General features: G+C 53.7%; 2 protein-coding genes across 10 annotated transcripts in view; one reads left to right on the top strand and one right to left on the bottom strand.

Moving 5' to 3' along the window:
• slc11a2 (solute carrier family 11 member 2) overlaps positions 1-16743 on the top strand; it is a 26426-nt gene extending 9683 nt beyond the window's left edge. For 5 of the 6 annotated variants that reach the window (XM_069197850.1, XM_069197962.1, XM_069198111.1 and 2 more), the window contains exons 3-17: positions 1015-1157; positions 2166-2291; positions 3518-3637; positions 4052-4158; positions 4904-4974; positions 5782-5849; positions 6156-6311; positions 6621-6779; positions 7425-7511; positions 7809-7928; positions 8185-8334; positions 8745-8818; positions 9014-9167; positions 9589-9642; positions 15402-16743. In XM_069197850.1, the coding sequence (XP_069053951.1) occupies positions 1015-1157; positions 2166-2291; positions 3518-3637; positions 4052-4158; positions 4904-4974; positions 5782-5849; positions 6156-6311; positions 6621-6779; positions 7425-7511; positions 7809-7928; positions 8185-8334; positions 8745-8818; positions 9014-9167; positions 9589-9642; positions 15402-15479 (1667 nt within the window). In that variant the 3' untranslated portion in view covers positions 15480-16743. Of the gene's footprint in view, positions 1-72; positions 381-1014; positions 1158-2165; positions 2292-3517; positions 3638-4051; positions 4159-4903; positions 4975-5781; positions 5850-6155; positions 6312-6620; positions 6780-7424; positions 7512-7808; positions 7929-8184; positions 8335-8744; positions 8819-9013; positions 9168-9588; positions 9643-15401 lie in introns of those variants that run through there. The other variant, XM_069197889.1, reaches the window with a different exon arrangement.
• The window catches only part of LOC102686259 (HIG1 domain family member 1C-like), a 13316-nt gene continuing 8927 nt past the window's right edge, over positions 16707-21095 (bottom strand). The window contains exons 1-6 of one of the 4 annotated variants that reach the window (XR_011191708.1): positions 20751-20949; positions 20362-20565; positions 19548-19628; positions 18605-18739; positions 17263-18216; positions 16707-17158 (exon numbers count right to left, since the gene is read on the bottom strand). Coding sequence is in view for 3 of the 4 variants with exons in the window: in XM_015344050.2 (XP_015199536.1) it covers positions 18152-18216; positions 18605-18739; positions 19548-19626 (279 nt within the window). In the remaining variant the exon portion in view is untranslated. Of the gene's footprint in view, positions 18217-18604; positions 18740-19547; positions 19629-20361; positions 20566-20750; positions 20950-21095 lie in introns of those variants that run through there. The other 3 variants (XM_015344050.2, XM_006629218.3, XM_069198374.1) reach the window with 3 other exon arrangements.

Here is a 21095-nt window from a genome sequence, read left to right as displayed (position 1 = left end):
TCCTGCAGCTGAAAAACCTGGAGTGGGTCGGAGCACTGTGGGATTGGAGCCTTCTTTCCAAGACGTCTGTCGCTTAATGTGGGCATTAACTTTGCTTGTGCCTCCGCTTCACCTTGCTGGTACCACGTTCCACTGGGCTGTACCGCGCTTCTCTTCGCAGAGCGGCTGCCCAGTCACTTGCCCGGGAGTCGTTAGTAATGCCCTGTCAGTGTTATGTAAATGTGGAAAGAGGAAGTAGTTGTGAAATAAATAGGGAGGCAGTCCTGAGAGCAGGACACAGGCAGAGCTGCAGGGAGAGCGGGCTTAGAGCAGAGCTGTTTCCACACAGCAGAGCCACATGACCGTCCAGAGCTCAGGGGTGTGTGAGCACTCCAGGCTGCGTGAGTACTGCTGCAGAGCGTTGTCCTCCTTTCCCTCCTGCCTCTCCTGTTTCCTCTCCTCCTGTCCCCTCTCCTCTTCTGTTCTCCTGTCCTCTGCTTCTCCTGTTCTCCTGTCCCCTCTCCTCCTTTCTCTCTTCCTGTTCTCCTGCCCCCTCACTTCTCCAGTTCTCCTGCCTCCTCTTCTCTCCTGTTCTCCTGTCCCCTTTTCTCCTTTCCCTCCTCCTGTTCCCAAGTTCCCTCTCTTCCTTTCTCTCCTGTTCTACTCCTGCCCCCTCGCCTCTTCTGTTCTCCTGTCCCCACAAGTCCTCCTCTCCTCCTTTCCATCCTCCTGTACAACTGTCCCCTCTCCCGTTCTCCTGTCCCCTCCACTCTTCTCTCCCGTTCTCCTGCCCCCTCTCCTCCTTTCCCTCCTCTTGTTCTCCTGTCCCCTCGGAATGTTCTTTAGCTCTTGGTTCCGCAGCAGCTCCCTGCAGCTGGTAAAACCCAGAACGGATTTAGTGAGCGTGACGGACTGATGGTCTGAGCCATGTGCTTGAAGGATCAAGAAGAGAAGTTTGCCACATTTCCCAGATGTCATCCTAGTTTTCCCGGTCAGTCTCTGGAGTCTTGATCCCCTGTTTGTCCTGCCTTTCAGAGCCCAGTTCCCAGGAGAACAGGGAGGCTGCGATGGTGCAGACGCAGTACAACGCTGTCTCCCCCCCGGCCGCCAATGAGCAGGATGATGAGCCCTTCACCACCTACTTCGAGGAGAAGGTGCCCATCCCCGAGGATACCAAGGCAGGTGGACTGCAGGAAACCCTGGGACAGGATGGGGTGTTTAATAATCATTCTTTACACTTATATAGTGCCTTTCTGGACACTCCACTCAAAGTGCTTTACAGGTAATGGGGAATCCCCCTACCACCACCAACGTGTAGCCCTCACTTGGATGATGCAACGACCGCCATAGTGTGCCAGTAGGCTCAACCACACACCAGCTATCTGTGGGGAGGAATACAGAGTGGTGAAGCCAGTTCATAGATAGGGATTATTAGGAAGACATAAGTAAAATGTTTATTCCATGCTGAAAAGAAGAGGAAAGAATGCACAACGTTTCGGCCGTGGAGCCACCTGAAGAAGACTCCAAGGCCGAAAAGTTGTTCTCTTTCTTTTTTTCAGCATGGAATAAACATATTACTTGTTCCTTTGCAGCCTACGCATGCTGACGCAGCTCCCCACCTGAGCTATTAGGAAGACATGATTGGTAAAGGCCAGGTAGGTAGGGGTGATCTGGCTAGGTCACTGGGGTACACCCCTGCTCTTTTTGAGAACACCCTAAGATTTTTAATGACCTCGGTTTTATGTCTTATGTGAAGGATGGTGCCTCTTTTTTTACAGTATAATGTCCCCATCACTATACTGGGCCACACAGACCACCTGCTGGCCCCACTAACACCTCTTCCAGCAGCATCCTTCGTTTTTCCCAGGAGGTCTCCCCAGGTACTGGCCAGGCTCACAGCTGCTGAGCTCCAGTGGGCTGCCAGTTGTGAGTTGTTATATAGACGAGTTGATATAGCTGCAAAGGAACAGCTGCTGCAGTTTATTGGTGGGAGCTAGGTGGTGTTGTTGTCTCCAGTGTTGTCTGTGGTAGTAGTGTGAGGGCAGCGCACTGCAGATAAGCCTGACCCTACAGAGACCGTTGTAATAATCCACCCTGTCTGAGGCACCCTGACCCAGTGTCTGGACTGTTGCTTCGTGGCAGTTGCCAATAACTCCCCCTTCCTCTCCCTCTCTCTCTGTGTGCAGGCTGGCGTGTTCAGTTTTCGGAAGCTGTGGGCGTTCACCGGGCCGGGCTTCCTGATGAGCATCGCCTACCTGGACCCAGGGAACATCGAATCGGACCTGCAGTCAGGAGCCAAGGCTGGGTTCAAGGTATCGCTGTGCACCAGGCAGTCGGGCACCGGGTGGTGTCAGACGCATCAAGCAAATTGATCCAGATTCAATTTAAAGCTGGCAGGGCGGATCCTGTCATGTGACCTTACTCTCCTTGGTGGGGTTGTGAGGATCTGTAGTGTTGTTAGGGTGATGCTTGCATAGGCTACTGCTGCACCGAAATATTTACCAAATGCACCAGAACCTGATTCAAATTGTTAAGGCCTCAAACCACAGTCATTGTGTTGTGTGTTTGTACAAAGTCTGTGCCCACATGCTCTGTATGTCGGAGGCTGTGTTGTGTGTTTTTACAGTCTGTGCCCAGACGACTCTGTGGGTTGGGGGTTGTGTTGTGTATTTTAGTGTGTCTGTGTCCAGGTGACTCTGTGTGTCGGGGGCTGTGTTGTGTGTTTGTACAGTCTGTGCCCAGACGACTCTGTGTGTTGGGGGTTGTGTTGTGTATTTTAGTGTGTCTGTGTCCAGGTGACTCTGTGTGTTTGGGGCTGTGTTGTGTATTTTAGTGTGTCTGTGTCCAGATGACTCTGTGTGTCGGGGGCTGTGTTGTGTGTTTGTACAGTCTGTGCCCAGACGACTCTGTGTGTCGGGGGCTGTGTTGTGTCTTTGTACAGTCTGTGCCCAGACGACTCTGTGTGTCGGGGGCTGTGTTGTGTGTTTGTACAGTCTGTGCCCAGACGACTCTGTGTGTTGGGGGTTGTGTTGTGTATTTTAGTGTGTCTGTGTCCAGGTGACTCTGTGTGTTTGGGGCTGTGTTGTGTATTTTAGTGTGTCTGTGTCCAGGTGACTCTGTGTGTTTGGGGCCGTGTTGTGTATTTTAGTGTGTTTGTGTCCAGATGACTCTGTGTGTCGGGGGCTGTGTTGTGTGTTTGTACAATCTGTGCCCAGACGACTCTGTGTGTTGGGGGCTGTGTTGTGTGTTTGTACAGTCTGTGCCCAGACGACTCTGTGTGCTGGGGGTTGTGTTGTGTATTTTAGTGTGTCTGTGTCCAGGTGACTCTGTGTGCTGGGGGTTGTGTTGTGTATTTTAGTGTGTCTGTGTCCAGGTGACTCTGTGTGCTGGGGGTTGTGTTGTGTATTTTAGTGTGTCTGTGCCCAGGTGACTCTGTGTGTTGGGGGCTGTGTTGTGTGTTGTCTGTGCCCAGACGACTCTGTGTGTTGGGGGCTGTGTTGTGTGTTGTCTGTGCCCAGACTGATCTTTCTTCCCTCAGCTGCTGTGGGTGCTCCTGGGTGCCACCATCATCGGGCTGCTGCTGCAGAGGCTGGCCGCGCGGCTGGGGGTGGTCACTGGCATGCACCTGGCGGAGGTGTGCTACCGCCAGTACCCCACTGTAAGTCTCCCCCTTCCTCTCCGGTCACTCAATCAGATAGCTCTGTCTACTGTCCCACTGTCTATGTCCCGCCTTCCATCCATGTTCTCCAGTATCCTGTCTTCCACCTGTGATTTCCACTGTCCCACTGTCTGTCTGTGATTTCCTCTATTCCGTTATCTGTCCTTCTCTGGTGACCCACTGTCCATCCATGATTGCCACTACCTCACTGTCTGTCCATGATTGCCACTGTCCCTCTGTCCGCCTGTGTCTCTGCTGTCCCTGTGCTCGCCCGTGTCTCTGCTGTCAAGCGGTCAGTCTTTGTCTCTGGTGTCTCTTGGTCTTTCTCTCCTTCCCCCTCTCCCCCTGGTTCCTATGGCCACTGCCCCAGCATGAGTCTCCTCTCTCTTACGGAGACGCGGTCCTGTCCCCCAGGTGCCGAGGATCCTGCTGTGGCTGATGGTGGAGCTGGCGATCATCGGCTCGGACATGCAGGAGGTCATCGGCTGCGCCATCGCTTTCAACCTGCTCTCGGTCGGCAGGTAGGGTGGTGCTCGTGCCTGGTCAGACAGTCCGGTGCCTGATAAAGACACTCCCAGCAAGAGGTTACAGGACGTTGCCAGCAGCTTCCAGTAGCTAGATCACCCTGCACCTCACATCTTGCAGCCCACTGAAGCTCAGCAGGTGCGAGTCTGGGCAACACCTGGATGGGAGACCTCCTGGGAAAGCTAAGGTTGCTGCTGGAAGAGGTGACAGTGGGGCCAGCGGAGGGCGCTCACCCTGGGGTCTGTGTTTGTCCTAATGTCCCGGTCTAGGGACGGGGACACTCTTTTGTTGAAAAGACACTGTCCTTTGGATGAGACATAAAGGAAGTCCCGACTCTCCTTTATCATTAAAAATCCCCGTTTCTCAAAAAGAGTACGGGCTGGCCAAATTTTCCATTGGCCTTTACCAATCATGACCTCCTAATAATCCTGATCTATGAATTCGCTTCATCACCCTGCTCTCCTCCTTACTGTTGATGTGTGGTGAGCATACTGTGCTGCCGTCGTATCATCCAGGTGCGTGCTGCGCATAGGTGGTGGTAGTGGGATTACCTATTACCTTTAAAGCACTTTGAGTGGAGTCCAGAAAAGTGCTACATAAGTGTAAGGAATTATGAAGTTCTTGGAAGGGTGTTCTCAATGTGTTGTGTGCATGCTCTGAAGTCTTGGTTCTGGTGTGTGCACGTGTGCCTGTGTGTGTGTCCTGTAGTCTCATCGTGTTGTCGCTCTCCTGTCTCTTCAGGATTCCTCTGTGGGGTGGCGTTCTCATCACCATCATCGACACCTTCGTCTTCCTCTTCTTGGACAAGTACGGTACGTCTGTCTCTCCGCAGGCCGGCCTGCTTGTTGTGGGACATGGGGAGACACATGATCTCCACAGTCTGCAGCCATGTGGCGACAGCAGCTCACACTCGCTCACAGTGGAATGATTGATTCCGAAACATACAGACACTGATTTTTCATCTGGATCCTCGCATCTGTCTAGTTAATACAGTAGATTCTCATTTTGCCCCGTAGTTAGGTTAACTATACCCCAAATCGCATATAATCGGACCCTCCTGTTCCCCTCCCCTAGACAAGTGAACTGAATTGGAAGTGTATTAGCATGTGTATGTGGGCAGTTTAAAGTGTTATGAAAACAATGAAACAGGACACAGCATAAGACAACTAAAATTTTATAAAAATAAAGAACGAATTGAAGATTCATTCTTGCCATTCATCCACGCTAAACTGGTCATCGTCATCCCACCCCTTCACTTGTTCAAAATCTCAGTATTTAACTTCAAATCCGGCACTTTTCTTGACTTGCCTTTCCCCTCCATGCTTGTTTCTTTCCTCTTTGTACTTGTATTCGATTTGCGAACCATATTGAGGGTGATGCCGCACAATAAAGAAAGCACTGGCGTGCTATAGGCTCTGTAACAACTTCCCAAATCAAAGCTCAGGGGCGTGTGGAGCCAGATTTGAATTTGTGAAATTTCCCTCATTATTTGTTTTTTTTCATTTTTGTCACCGTGTATGTATACACAAATTCCCATTCAAATATTTTACGTAAAACAGGAGTCTGCTATATTTATTATAATGAGCTCCTGTGTGTTATGCTTTTTGTCTCCCCCCCAGGCCTGAGGAAACTGGAAGCCTTCTTTGGGTTCCTCATCACGATCATGGGCCTTACTTTTGGATACGAGGTAACTGCCCTGTACCTTGTCCTCTCTGAGCTTTCTGATTGGCACAACAGGCTGTGGTTTGTGTCTCAGCTGGATCTGGCTGGCTGTCTCTGAAGTGCCTTTTGTTAGGCTGTCCCACTTCAATACTGTTGGACTTGATTGACTTATGAGCTAGCTGGCTGGCTGGGAGATGCCCGATTGGATTGCCAGGACCTCTTTCTCCCTGATCGGCTGTGTCCGAGCTGCCTTTCTCCCTGGCAGGCCCTTGATACGCGTGTTTCCGCCTCTGGGCACTCTGTGATTGCTCGTGCCTGTGTGTCACTGCAGTACGTAATGGTGAAGCCGGACCAGGGCGAGCTGCTGAAAGGCATGTTCCTGCCCTACTGCAAGGACTGCGGCCCTGTGCAGATGGAGCAGGCGGTGGGCATTGTCGGCGCGGTCATCATGCCGCACAACATCTACTTGCACTCGGCGCTGGTCAAGGTACCGGGACCCCAGGGGCTGCTGGTGGCGGGGGGGGTCTGGGGCGCCGGGGGGGGTGGGTGCACTCTTCTCCAACTACAGTAGCACTCTGTTAGAAATGCACTAGTGAAGCAGAACTCACAGAAACTTTGCACATTGACAGGCACTCGGCTGTCCGTGTTTCTTCAGGTTTCTTCAGAATTCTGTTCCTCAGTCCCGAGGGCTTTGTTGGCTTAACTGATCCATTACAGCATTGCTGAAGCACGGCAACAGTTAACTACAACTGCAACAGCGACAGGACACCAACCCTTCTCTGCCTTCTCTCTGCAGTCGAGACAGGTCAACCGCGCCAACAAGAAGGAGGTCAAAGAGGCCAATAAGTACTTCTTCATCGAGTCGTGCATCGCGCTCTTCGTCTCCTTCCTCATCAACGTCTTTGTCGTGACCGTCTTCGCCGAGGCCTTCTACGGGCAGACCAACCAGCAAGTGGTGAGCGGGCGTGCCCTCATCTGCGCCTGGGTGCTGGGTGCTGGGTGCTGGGTGCTGGGTGCTGGGTGCTGGGTGCTGGGTGCTGGGTGCTGGGTGCTGGGCACTGGGAGCTGGGCCGTGAGCGCGCCCCTAGCCTCAAGGCAGCAGGAGCCAGGCTCTGGGGGAACACTGCTGGTCACCCTGCTGAGCTGCAGAGGGAAGGACAGTCCTGTCCGTCTGGGTCTCTTCAGTGAAGTGTAGTACAGGTTTGGTACTGGCACCATGATTCAGGGACGGGTGGAAACTGTATGGACTGGACAGTGGGAGCCTTTTGCCCAGTGTCCTGGGTGGGGTCCTGTGAGACTGGACAGTGGGAACAGTTTGCCCAGTGTCCTGGATGGGGTCCAGTGAGACTGGACAGTGGGAACAGTTTGCCCAGTGTCCTGGGTGGGGTTCGGTGAGACTGGACAGTGGGGAACAGTTTGCCCAGTGTCCTGGATGGGGTCCAGTGAGACTGGACAGTGGGGAACAGTTTGCCCAGTGTCCTGGATGGGGTCCAGTGAGACTGGACAGTGGGAACAGTTTGCCCAGTCTCCTGGGTGGGGTCCTGTGAGGAGACTGGACAGCATCACCCTCACGGTCTCTGATCTGTCTCCCCTCTTGCAGCACGACATGTGCGTCAACCACAGCAGCCCGCACTCCGGCCTCTTCCCCAGCAACAACCAGACGCTGCAAGTGGACATCTACAAGGGGGTGAGCACTCCGGGGTCCGGGAGGAGAGGGGGGACAGGCTGGTTGCAGTCCTCTGGAGGGTCAGGATGCGGATTGAGAGCAGGGCGGGGGGCATTGAGAGATGGGGGGATCGAGGGATCGAGAGAGTGGCGCGGGGGGCTTTGAGAGTGGGGCGTGGGGACTGAAGGGGAAAAGCTGTGTTGAGCTGTGAAACACTCTCCTGCTCTGATCTGGCCTGCATACGGAGGAAGGTGTCTCCGCCCCAGTGTGATGCGGATGGGCACTGATTCCCCATGGCTCTGTGTGTCTGCTGCGCAGGGCGTGGTTCTGGGCTGCTTCTTCGGGCCGGCAGCACTCTACATCTGGGCCGTGGGGATCCTGGCGGCAGGGCAGAGCTCCACTATGACAGGGACGTATTCGGGGCAGTTCGTCATGGAGGTGAGTTCTGGGGGGACGCGAGGAGAGGGGACACCCCACCCAGGGGTCGTGACCTCTTCTCACCGGGTGGAAACATGCAGGGCGCCGGGTCTCAGTCCAGCCGAAAGGCCTCCTTCCTTGCAGGACCTCTTGAGTTCTGATGAGCAGGACCTCACGGGGCTTGACTGGGATTTGGGATGTTGGGGGTCTGCGCTGTGAACAAGCAGTGTCTCTCTCTCTCGCACTCACGCCCCCCCTCTCTCTCTGCCTTGCTCAGGGCTTCCTGAACCTGCGCTGGTCTCGCTTCGCCCGGGTCCTGCTGACCCGCTCCATCGCCATTACACCCACCTTGCTGGTGGCCATCTTCCAGGACGTGCAGCACCTGACTGGCATGAACGACTTCCTCAACGTGCTGCAGAGTTTGCAGGTGAGGGGGGACCAAGGCTGGGTGCAGGTCAGAGGTGGAGTGAGAGAGTGACACCCCGAGACCCTCACACTGTCGATGAATTAACAGCAGATTACAAAGGAACACAAAGCAGAGCACACAGTTGTCCACTGCTTGTACTCCATGAGGTTTCTGACTGTGGCCCTGCTCCAGGGGGGCCCCAGTCCATTGGGGTACCGACTGTGGCCCAGCTCCAGGGAGGCCCCAGTCCATCGGGGTACCGACTGTAGCCCAGCTCCAGGGGAGCCCCAATCTTACACTTTTAATTATATGGGTCTTATGTGTCCATGTGTGCAGTAGTACCCCCCACAAGGCCTGCGCACGAGTCGGTCACGGCAGAGGGCCGCTGGCTGAGAGTCTAACTTCCGTCTGTCCCCCTGTGTCGCTCACAGCTGCCCTTCGCCCTGATCCCCATCCTCACCTTCACCAGCCTGACCTCCGTCATGAGCGACTTCACCAACGGCCTGTGAGTAAGACCAGCTCGCCCGCCTGCCCGCAGTGCATCCTGGGGCACCCCGGCCCAGACCGGGTGACAAACGGAAAACTCCCGCTGTATCTGTGAGAGTATTTACAGACATTTCTGAGCACTATAGCAGCACTGCCCCACTGTGATGAACTTTTGTTTGTTAAGTCTGGCATGACATCTGTCTCCCCCCCCCAGCGCGTGGAAGATCGGTGGCGGGCTGCTGATCCTGGTGGTCTGCGCCATCAACATGTATTTTGTGGTGGTGTATGTGACCGGCCTGGGCAGCGTGCTGCTGTACGTCCTGGCTGCCCTGCTGTCCGTGGCTTACCTGGTCTTCGTGGGCTACCTGGTGAGTGAGTCAAGGCCCCAGTGCAGTGCGCTGGCCTTCATCGCTCTTCCCCCTGTGGAGTTTACGGCTTCCCCAGATCTTTATCAAGCTGTGGCCTGTCTGTGTTGGTGTGTGTTGCATTGATCAGCAGGTGCACATGTGTGTGGCGTGTCTGTGCTGTGTGTTACTGTGATCAGCAGGTGCACATGTGGCATGTCTGTGTTGGCGCATGTTGCTGTGATCAGCAGATACGTGCTTGTGGTATGTGTGTTGCTGTGATCAGTGCACACGTGTGTGGCGTGTCTGTGTTGGTGCGTACTGCTGTGATCAGCATGCACACACGTGTCCTGTGTCCTGTGATGCTGCATGTGGAGGTGTCCGAGTGTCGTGCATGTTCTCCTCCTGAATCACAGCGGCCTGTGTTGGTTTCTGTTCCCTGCAGGCCTGGCAGTGCCTGATCGTGCTGGGAGTGAAGTGTCTGGACGTGGGCAGCAGGGTAAGGAACATGCCAGGGGTCCTTATCGAGGAGCCGTCCGAGTCAGACGCTTAACCTGCACCGTGGCGGGCTGCCGGGCTCGGACCAGGGGGGCGCCGGATCTCTCCGAGGCTGCTGGGATAAAGGATGCTTTGTGTGGTGGGGTGGGGCTCAGCCTGTTTTCATCAGCTCCACCCCCCCATACACACAATTGCACCCTTTGGGCTGATCTTCGGTCTGCAGGAGAGTTAGCTCTTGCTTGTAGCCTCCATAAAATGGGCCCTGGTCATGATTTTCCCTACATGTTTAACTTTCCAAGTTAGCTCTGTTGTCAAGGCTTGTGACGGGAACACCCAGGACTCCCGTCAAATCGGTGATTTAATTTTGACCTGTTTGTGTCGCCGCCTTGCCAGCCTGCCAGGCCCTGGATGCCCCTGTCCTGGGTTCAGTTCTAGTCTCAGCTCTCCCAGCTGGGTCCCTTCCTGAGCTCTTCCTCGGAATAGGGGCGTTCTTGATCAGCTGGAGCTGGAACAGGAGAAGGCTCAAGGTGGTGTTATGGGTTGGCACGGCCTGTGTGCCTGCCAGAAGCAGGTTTTAGGGCTGCGTTTTTATTTGATGGGGTGTAGGCTGTGTGCTCGACTGAAGGAATGGGCCCGGCAGGGCTCTCTCCAACACTGTATTTCTCAGCCAAGTGTCTGCTTTTAGCATTTTTTAATTGAAATTATTTTGTTTCAGGGGGGTTTCATCCCTTTCAGGCTAGGGGGCCCTATTTGAACAAAATCCCTCAAACTATACAGAACCTCTAGCTGGCGTCTGCAGTGATTACAAGCTGTGCTGCAGGAAGAGTTGTGGGTGAACAACTCCTTAGTCAGAGTAGAGCAGATTTCACTGCTAGACTGCAGGCGAAGAGGTCCTCAATCAGAGCGGATTTCTCTGCCAGACTGCAGTGGGTTGTTTTTTTACAGTCTCTAGACATCTCTGAAGATCCCCTGGGGTTCCCAGATGCCTGGTTGAGAATCCTTAATTGATTTGTGGGGTTTATATTAACTACACTTCAGTCTGAGTGTTTTGTTTTTTTAATTTGGGGAGAGGGGTTGCTTGAACAAGGGTCCCCATCAGCTGTACAGGTCAGGGATAACTGACAATCAGGAGACATTTAATTGTGAGTCGTTAAGTCTGTAATATGCTCCATCGATAAGGGTGAAACACAACAAACCAGCAACACGGTAGCCTTCTGGGAATGGGAAGGGGGTTCAAGGCTCCTCCCCAGCTCGGACCCTGGGCTCTGGTGGAGACGGAACCCCACTCCTGCAGCCTAGCTGACACTGTTGCTTATTTGTTGTCCTCACGAATAATTCTCCGTTGCCCCTCTCTGTAGCCCCTAGATCATTTTAAATCGGGTGTTCGTGTTGTGGTTCGGTCAGATCAGAAGTCTGGACCAGCTCCCTGTCTGCCCAAACCCGGATCTGGGAGACGCCAGTTAATGAAAACACAGTATTCCCGCCGATAAGATATTCAACTCAGGGGCTTCTGGTTTGATGTGAAATAGCAGTTTTTTTGTCCTTTTATGTGGCGTTCCTCTGCCCACACAGCTGTCTGCATGCTCTCACGTTGTGAATTTTGGTTTAGTTCTCTCGGATCTCCTCCATGGAGCCTCCTAGCAGGAAGCTTAGTTTTCTTGGCAGTTACCCCGGGCCCCCTGGTGGCAGCCCGGGGTAACTGCAGAGCTTTAAACGGCTCGTGTCAGAGCCGTCTCCCTCCCTGCCTGTGTCCTCAGGCTTCCTGCACTCTGCTGCTGTGGAAATGATCCATCAGCCTTCCTGTGTGTCATATTCTAGTATTTGAAATGTATTTCACTGGAGATCTGTCCCTTTGATGCAGATGGTCTGACAGCACTTTGACGGGTTTTGTACTCGTATTGCACAGTATTTTTTTTTCTTTGTCCGTTGGTATGATTAAGATTTTGAAAGACAATCAAAGCACATCAGTTACAGCTGACATTGTTTTATTGCTGGGAGTTTTAATATTGTTTCAGTGCTGGTAAGGCCACACATTCCATAGGCACGAAGTAAGAGAAACATGTCTCTAGTGTTTAAGCTGAGTTGACAATATTAAGATACATTTCTGCATGAGCTTTTGAGTGGGGGCTGATGGTGCCTCTTCCTGGCTTCCCTCTGCTGGAGCTGTGCATGTTCTGTACGATTTTACAGGGTTTAAAAGGTTTTTCTGGAGAACTGAGCAGCCTGTCTGGACAACACGACTGTAAAAGATCGTGTGGATTCATTCAGTCTCTACCTCTGAGATCAGCTTGGCCATCTGTGTCTTGCAGGCCCAAACGTAGGTCCTCACACAGGAAGTCAATATTTAATTTCAAAGGTGTGGTATTAGGGTAACAGCTCACCTGTGTGTGTGTGTAGGCGCTGTGTACTGGGTCGCTCAGGAACAGTGTGACCCAGTGGTGTGAGCAGACCAGCCTCAGTGTTCCCTGTGCAAAAGAGGAATTGGGACACTACTGTGGTGCTGGTGTGTTAACGCTGGCAGCGAAATCCTATGCTTCCAGTGGTCTTGTCTTCTTGCAAAACATTGTGGTATAGTGGAGGACTCAGCAATGTCCAGCTAACCTAATTAGGTCTTCAGTTGTGTTCTCCTCCCCTTCCTGAGCAGTACTCAGACTTGGGGGTTACAGCTCAGTGTTCAATTGTGTTTGTGGTGGGTTCAAACTGAGTTATTAGTCCGTTCAAACCAGGTTTAAAGTCAAATGTAAAACACTAATGAAGACAGGGTATGAAATTGGCACCCTTAAAGGCACATGTGCCTCTTTGGATGTGCACGTGTGCAGAGTTCTTATTTGTTTAAATGAGTGCGAGCAGGAATGTACTGGAGAGATGGGGAGGAATGGCAGAGATGGGACTGGGATGGGTGGGGTTTTGGCAGTGGGATAGATTGCGATGGAGCAGGTTGCAATAGGAATAAAATGGGAGTATGTTCTATGAATGTGACAGCATTCAGGCTGGTCAGCTTCATTTTAATCATGGGATTTTAATCTGTATCAATGTTTTTTTTATCGTGTGGACACGTACAGTGTGTCCACCATGGTTCTCGATCATGTGTGATCCTGTATGATGTGTCATGTCGGCTGCCCTGATCATAGGGTGCAGTCGATGCCTGTAACCAGTGTTAAAATTAAAATCGACCGAACAGCCCACTTGGGAGAAGAAAGATAATTTTATAATAACCCAATCAGCACAGATAAGCTCCTGTACAGTGATTTTCTTACTTCTGGATGACGACTGTACACAAATAAAGAACACCAGTGTGTGCATTGAACCGGTGTGTCTGTTTCTGCTGTGCTGTGTGGCCATGTGGTATCCCCCCCCCCCCCCCCAGGGAGTGGCCAGATGCCCCCCTGCCCCCTGCCCCCTGCCCCCTGCCTGTAGCCCAGAAACCACCCTCTTGAGTGATCTCCGCCCGACGTGTCCCCCTGCAGCCTGGCAGAAAGCCCTGGGTGTCACTCATGGGCTGCCCTGTTGTGGACAGCAGGGGGCGCTGTGCCGAGGAGAAGAGCCGCTGTGGGGGAGCGCGGTCTGTGTGTTTCTAGGGTGTCCGTGTTCTGACGGACAGTATCGCCCGCGGGGCCTCTCTGCATCGCTTGAGGACACGTGGATGAAATGAGCCGCAGTGCCTCGATCCCGCAGTAGCAGTGTCTCAGACGGCGGTCAGCGGTCAGCGGACTGGAGTGTCTCAGCAGAGAGCACCACGCCGCTCACAGGCTGAGGGCCACCGCTGGCCACTCAAGTGATTTACTGACTTAGAGTTTGTCACCCGCCCACTCCAGCCCCGAGGCACTATTCATTAGACAGTTTCCCGTCTGTATAGTGCCCCCTTGTGGCCTGCCAGGGTGTCCTCCGGGGGCTGTGCACTCTCCCCTGTGTCATGCCCTGGTTCCTGGTTCCTGTCCCAGACTCACAGCTGGCCACACCGTGGTTCTGCCAGTCTGGGCTCCGAGTCCGTACGGATCCACAGGCGCAGTGGGCCGGGCCAGGGACAGATCTGTTGTACGGATGTCGGTGGTAATGGTGGCGTGCTGTGAGTCATGTCCTCTCATCTCTGCATTACAAGCTGTCTGGGCCGAGCGTGAGGCAGCCCTGCTCTGTAAGGAAGCTGTGCCTCGCGCTAACCCGCAGGGGGCGCTGCTGGGCGGGGAGCCTGCCACCAGCGGCTGTGGTGCCCTTTGCCATGTCTACAGACTAAGCTGTCACCCACTGAACAGGTAGATCGCAGGATGTTTAATCACAAAAATTGTATTAACTTCCCAGCAGACACTTACAAATTCCACTGATTAAACAAACCTTGCCCTCCTTTCCAAAAATAACCCCCTGATCTCGTCTTGCACGGCGTTGGTACCTTTCCATCTGCTGTAGCCTACATTCCCAGGGTCAGAGTGAGGCTTCCTGAAGACGGGGCTTTGCCCAGACTGTGGTCAGCTCCTTTTTCCTGCAGACCTGCCCCAGGCTGGATGTAACGCACAACTAGGCAGGTGCTCAGACTGTAGACCCCCTCATGGAGATGTGGTCAGGCAGGGTGTGGTCACTCTCTAATGTCCCTAACCTCCTCCAGTGGGAGTGGTCATCTGTTCTGTAGGCAAACCAGCAAAGTGAGCCGCCAGGACTTTTGAGTCGGGGGTGTGCCGTACCTCTGTCAAACCCCTGCCCCCGGCAGCCCTGCACTGCCTTCGAACAAACTCCCAGCTGAGTCCAGGCTTCCCTGTCCCCAGCCATCTTCCAGCACTGTGGGGTTTCAGAAGGTCAGGAGGAATGCTACTGCAGAGACCTCATCTTCGCCCCAGCCAGGAATCCAGGAATTGGGAATTCAGAAAACTAAAACATAGCAACCAGAGCAGAATCTGTTCTGTTCCACGTATTCACCACAGGAGCCACAACTGCTCCAGACCTACCTGTTAGGAAAACAGGACCTGGACTGGCAGGAGCCTGTTGTATCCAGACACGGAGCTGACCTCTGGAACACAAATCCCAAAGGCTTTAAGAACTGAAACATTTCACTGCTGATCAGGGAGGGTCTGGTTAGACTGCAGATGGAAATGACAAAGCCCTGCACCCCCCCTTCCCCCGACACAGAAATCTGAACGCTGACTGGACGTGCTTGTGAGAGCACCGTGCCCCTCGCAGGCCTCACCTGTTCGTGACCAGTAGCAATCAGCTCTTAATCTGGCTGTGATTGGCCGTTAATTTTCTTGATTGATTCCCCCGGGTCGGTAATGAGCTGTATGAATAAAAACGTTTCGTTATCTCTGCCAGAGCAGGGGAGGGGTTATCAGAGGTGTTCAGGCCCTTGGCTGAGGTCCTGTGTGGTCAAGAGGCACATCAATCTAACAGATGTGCGTTAATGACCGCTGTGATCGCCTGACTTGGTCAAGAGCTCGGTTCCCACTCTGATAGCCCCAGGCTGTAATTGGGCTCAAGATTCAGCAGGATCCTCCGGTGGGAAAGTCAAAGGTCAAATCCTGACCCAGAGGGAAACCCCAGGCCGCAGAGCTGCAGATCTGCCCACTGTCTCTGTAGACTCTTCCCAACAGGGTCCCGTCCCCAGATCCTTGACCTCTCCCGTCCTTATGCGGCATCCTGCTTCAGCAGGTGGGACCACACGGTGGCCCTGGGCTGCGCGCACTCCTGCGTGGGGGTTTCCTTCTGCGTCGGGCGCTGGCCACCCCGCCGCCCCAGTCCAGCCCGCCCTGTGTAACTCTGTCCCCTCTCCCCCCGCAGTTCCGCGTGGGCTTGACCGTGCACACCGACCTCTACCTCCTGAACAACATGGACGGCCAGGCGTGCGCGGAGCGGTAACGGGAGCGCGCTGGGGGTGACCTCGGGGCTGGCCCTCGCCCGGATTTCAGTCGTCTCCGGAGAGGCACCTGTTGGCCGACGACAACGGGAAAACCGCTGCTCTTGAGAATCCTTTTTACCTTACACATCTTTTTATTTCCTTTTTAGGTATATTTTTTTAACAAAGTGGGAGCAATACTACAACTAAAACATTCCTTTTAATGTCCATTTTAAATGGTTGCCAGTGTAGCAGCCTTGAGAACCACAAGCCCTGACTGGGCCCGCCAGCGCCACCGCGGGGTCGGCTGCTGTAATTACAGTCAAGTGCCTTAGCCCTGCCCTGCCCTGGATGGGAGCTGCAGCTGCGCTTTCAAGAGCCAGGCTCACACTGTGCACCAAGCCACCTCCCTCCTCGGCCAGTTGGCGGGCCTCTCTGGGCCGAAGCCTCTCCCGAGTCTTCCTGTCCCATGGGGAACGCTGAGGAGTGGCGCCGGCGTGGGGCGAGACGAACAGACAGCTGCAGGCGTCTCGCTACTGAAACGGTGACGTTCGAGAGCCCTGGGCTCAGGGGGTGACCTGTAGACTGGGAGCACGTCCAGCTCGTGTCCCTGCTACTCCTGACCCTTCACTAGTCCTCTGCAGTGCCAGGGCTAATTAATCAAAACATCATTTCAGTAACTAAATATCCATGATTGTATTTATTGAATGGTTCAGAGGTGCCCAGGTCCTTTGTGCTGCTGAAGGCTGTATGTTGTCCTGCTGGCTCTCACAGAAGACGGTACATGACCCGATTACCTCGGTACGAGCCGGTCCAGGCGAGAGACCAGGGACGTGATTGCGGTCCTGGGCATTAGCAGGGTATGCACTGAGGTGCCCAGGCTAGAAGGGTGAGTGACGCCCTGTGTGGTGGCCCAGCCACTCCAGACCCGTCATCCTGTACACTGTGGTGGTGTAGGTCATGTGACCTGCTCATGGGGTCAAAGGTCAAAGCCCAGACAGGCTTTTATAACACCTTACTGCTGTAAAGCATGGTGATCCAACAGACTCCCCCTCATGTTTACACTATTGTCTGCATCATGGTTTCCTCACCACCCCTCCTTCAGCCCGACTGTATATTCATGCTGTTTTTACCATGGTGTGCCGCAGTGAACCTGTTATAGAGTGAACCCAGCCTCGCAACACCAGGAATGCTATCCTGACTGTGTCTTGGTATCTCAACCCATTTTTGTAAACGGAAAAAAGAAAAACTTTTAAGTGTCAAATAAATTAGTTTAATTTATAGTCACATTATTATTTTCGTTTGTGAAGTAAGCCATCTGTTGACTGTTCTCCACAGATAAATAGCTAATTCTCTATTCTTGACTATTTCCTTATATCCAGCCTGCTGTTAGTAAAGTTATCTCAATGTGAGATGAAACCAAGTGAATAACAGACTCCCACAGCAGAGCAGTATGATCCATGTCCGGTACTTAAAAGTTGTAACATGACTGTAAAAGGTGTACTGATGAAATAGAAAAGCAAAATTGTAAATTCTGTACAATTTTTAACTGAACACATTTGTCTGGACAGATTAACCTGTACACAAAAACAAATTAACAAGCAGGAGATCTCCAGCACCTGGTGGTGGTTTTTATACCACAGCATGTCAAGCGATTTTTAGACTGCAGTGCACTGGGAGTCTGAATACAACACAGGAAAACCTGGAGTGGATCAGACTGCAGTGCACTGGGAGTCTGAATACAACAGTAAAACCTGGAGTGGATCAGACTGCAGTGCACTGGGAGTCTGAATACAACAGTAAAACCTGGAGTGGATCAGACTGCAGTGCACTGGGAGTCTGATGACAACACAGTAAAACCTGGAGTGGATCAGACTGCAGTGCACTGGGAGTCTGAATACAACACAGGAAAACCTGGAGTGGATCAGACTGCAGTGCACTGGGAGTCTGATGACAACACAGTAAAACCTGGAGTGGATCAGACTGCAGTGCACTGGGAGTCTGAATACAACACAGGAAAACCTGGAGTGGATCAGACTGCAGTGCACTGGGAGTCTGATGACAACACAGTAAAACCTGGAGTGAATCAGACTGCAGTGCACTGGGAGTCTGAATACAACACAGGAAAACCTGGAGTGGATCAGACTGCAGTGCACTGGGAGTCTGATGACAACACAGTAAAACCTGGAGTGGATCAGACTGCAGTGCACTGGGAGTCTGATGACAACACAGTAAAACCTGGAGTGGATCAGACTGCAGTGCAATGGGAGTCTGATGACAACACAGTAAAACCTGGAGTGGATCAGACTGCAGTGCACTGGGAGTCTGATGACAACACAGTAAAACCTGGAGTGGATCAGACTGCAGTGCACTGGGAGTCTAATGACAACACAGTAAAACCTGGAGTGGATCAGACTGCAGTGCACTGGGAGTCTGATGACAACACAGTAAAACCTGGAGTGGATCAGACTGCAGTGCACTGGGAGTCTGAATACAACAGTAAAACCTGGTGTGGATCAGAAGGCTGTGCATTGGGAGTCAGCCTTGACAAGGCCTCAGGGCGAGTTCACAATGGACAAGTTCACAGAGAGCAGACAAGCAGTCTGATGTAACCGCTGGAAATGGTGCTGGTCTGCTGGTGGAACGCAGCGCATCTCCGCGGAGTTGGTGAGGCCAGGCGGAGCGGCAGCCCCTCTCACTTACTGGACTGGCTGGGATCCCGTGGCGCCAGGTACTCCTTGTACATGGAGTAGATCACCCCTGCGGAGAGAGGGCAGCGCTCAGGCCTGGGCAGCAGGGGCACTGCGGAGAGGTCAGGGGTGGGCGGGGGGCTCCCAGCTCCCTGAGGCCCCTTAGTTACTTCATGCAGGTTTTCCTGGGAATGCCAAGGCGGGCATCGTCCCATCGTCCGACAGACCGACAGTGAACAGGAGGGGGCGATCTGTAGAAATGATTCAGAAAAGGGCGGAATCTGCTCCAGCTGCCCGCTGCAGCTCCCAGCAGCCCCGAGGCACAGGGGAAGGCAACGACACCCTGGCATGTGTAACAGGCCCTCCGCAGAGCGCGGGAGCAGGGAGGGAGAGATGGCGAGGGGCTCACCCACAGCCGTTTGTCTCGCAGTACAGACTTTACCCCCCACCCCACTCACCCAGCGTCACGGCGCCCACCACGAAGCCCTGCGCGGCCACTCGCATGTGGATCAGGTGGACGGACATCTTCATGCTGCCCCGAGACTTCAGCCGGTACAGCCCGTACGCCACCACTCCCGCGAAGCCCGCCATGCCTGGAGAGGACACACGCAGTCAGCCACACATGGAGATCCCACACCACCCCCGGGGGTCAGGGGTCAGAGGTCAGGGGTCAGAGTCCGTCACCACGGCAGCACAGTTGCAACATCTCATATCGGGCTCGGAACCGCTAGAGCCCAGGCCCGGGGACACCCAGTACAAGGCTGGTAGCACAGAACCGAGCCAGGGCCCTCAGTCCTCAGAGCTGGCTCAGTAGCCTGGGCACCTGGCTCAGTTCATGGTGTGTTACAGGTGGTGTATTATGATGTACAAAGTGCTGTGGTCTTGTGTGGAGTGTGAGCTCTCAGTATCTCCCAAGTACAAGAATAATACGCTCCCTGAACACACACAGGGCCTGGGCACAGAGCACCACAGGACCAGAGACACACTCCCTGAACACACAGAGCACTGCAGGACCAGAGACACCCTTCCTGAACACACACAGAGCACTGCACACCCTCCCTGAACACACACAGAGTACCACAGGACCAGGGACACCTTCCCTGAACACACACAGAGCACTGCACACCCTCCCTGAACACACACAGAGCACCGCAGGACCAGAGGCACCTCCCTGAACACACACAGAGCACCGCAGGACCAGAGACACCTTCCCTGAACACACACAGAGCACTGCACACCCTCCCTGAACACACACAGAGCACCGCAGGACCAGAGACACCCTCCCTGAACACACACAGCACCGCAGGACCAGAGACACCCTCCATGAACACACACAGAGCACCGCAGGACCAGAGACACCCTCCCTGAACACACACAGGACCAGGCCTTGCTCTGTCTCACCGATGGGGACGAAAGGCGCGTCCCTGGACTTCCTCACAAGCTTGGAGGTCTGGCTCTCGCTGTCTGAAGACCAGGACATCCCTGGAGAGGAGAGAGGAGAGAGGAAGGGCACAGGCTGGGTTAGGTACGCTCTGCTCTCGGGGTGCTGTCCGGGGTTACACTGAAGCACACTTCCCTCATTCCAACCCCAGCTGGGGCTCTGCCTGACAACCAGACACGAAACTGAGACGGATCTCTCCCGGGCCGCAGAGAAGAGTCTACACCGGAGTTCTACACCGCCGCCACTCGGACACCGTCCTACCGCGGCTGTAGTCGCAGAACTGCCCACACACATATTTCCAGGCTCGCACCAGCAGTTCTGATAGGATAATCAAGATGTCCGAAGTCTCATTTGCGACCCTGTTTCGGTTCTTGAACATTAAAGACAAGTCGGGAGGCTCCGGTGTTACTCTGGTGGTGATCGGCGGCGCATCCAGACCGGAGACTCGACCCGCAGGGCGTACAGAGGCGCAGCCCGCACTGGGCTCCTCGGACCCGGAGAGAGACGCAGCACTGTCCCACTCGCAGCCGCTGGTTCAACACTGCAGACCCAGATCCGCCTAAACCGGTATCTCTCCAAAACACCAAGCCAGACGCACCGGAGCTCTCGTCTGAAACCGCTGCTTGAGAGCAAGCGAGTCGTAGAGACTCACTGCAACCTTAACCAGAGCCGTGTGAAGGACACCGCTAGCCGTTCCCGGGAGAGCCACGGGAAATACTGTAACAGGGCTCGGGGCCGGAGATTTAACAGAACCGCGTTAAAACCACAGATTACCTCGGCAAGGCGTTGTTCTCCTACTCTGCGGAGCTGTGAGCAGCCCGGGTCTGGTGAACCAGCTAGCTGGGTCTGACGCTCATGGCGCACCACGTGCCCTGGCCGGTGTTTGTGACATAACCGCTGTGCCTTGTGACGTAACTAGGAGAGCATCGTCTGTAGCTTGTATCGTGGAGAATGAAGTCTCGTCGAAAAGCCAATACGCTATAAATCACATACATCATATTACTACATAGCACTTTGCATTTCTACTACGTATACGACTTTGAATGCAGTAGAACCTGACTATAAAGCGACAAGCGCTCGTAAGCACCGCTTCCCCTGGCGTGTGGTGTCTGCTGTAAATGACACAAATCACACTTAAACGCCACGGCGTACGATTACAGTACCTGTGTCTCCCGTTCCCCTTTGCACGATCAGCGGCGCGCTCCCTCTGCAGAGCGAGCACTTTTTTTTTCCGCGGGTCCCGTGACAGTGCGCGAGTCCGGCTGTGTTTCTCCTTGCGGCCACCAGAGGGCGGGCCAGGCTAAAGGCGCTGTTGCCGTCAGTGGTTTTTCATTTTTTTCAAGCTTTGTTATTATAAAATCTCTTTTACGGTGGAGTCCAGCCCAACAAAACAACAAAAAGAAGCATCACCAAAATTTTCCCTACATCACTCTGCGAAAGCAATATGTATGCAGGAAATAAAAAAACAATGACTTTGAATCATTGTATAATTTGATATGCAAACTAAA

This window comes from Lepisosteus oculatus, chromosome 1 (genome assembly GCF_040954835.1).
Source record: "Lepisosteus oculatus isolate fLepOcu1 chromosome 1, fLepOcu1.hap2, whole genome shotgun sequence".
NCBI lineage: Eukaryota > Metazoa > Chordata > Actinopteri > Semionotiformes > Lepisosteidae > Lepisosteus > Lepisosteus oculatus.
The sequence above is the reverse complement of the archived record's forward strand: the minus strand, read 5'-3'. Positions and strand labels throughout refer to the sequence as shown.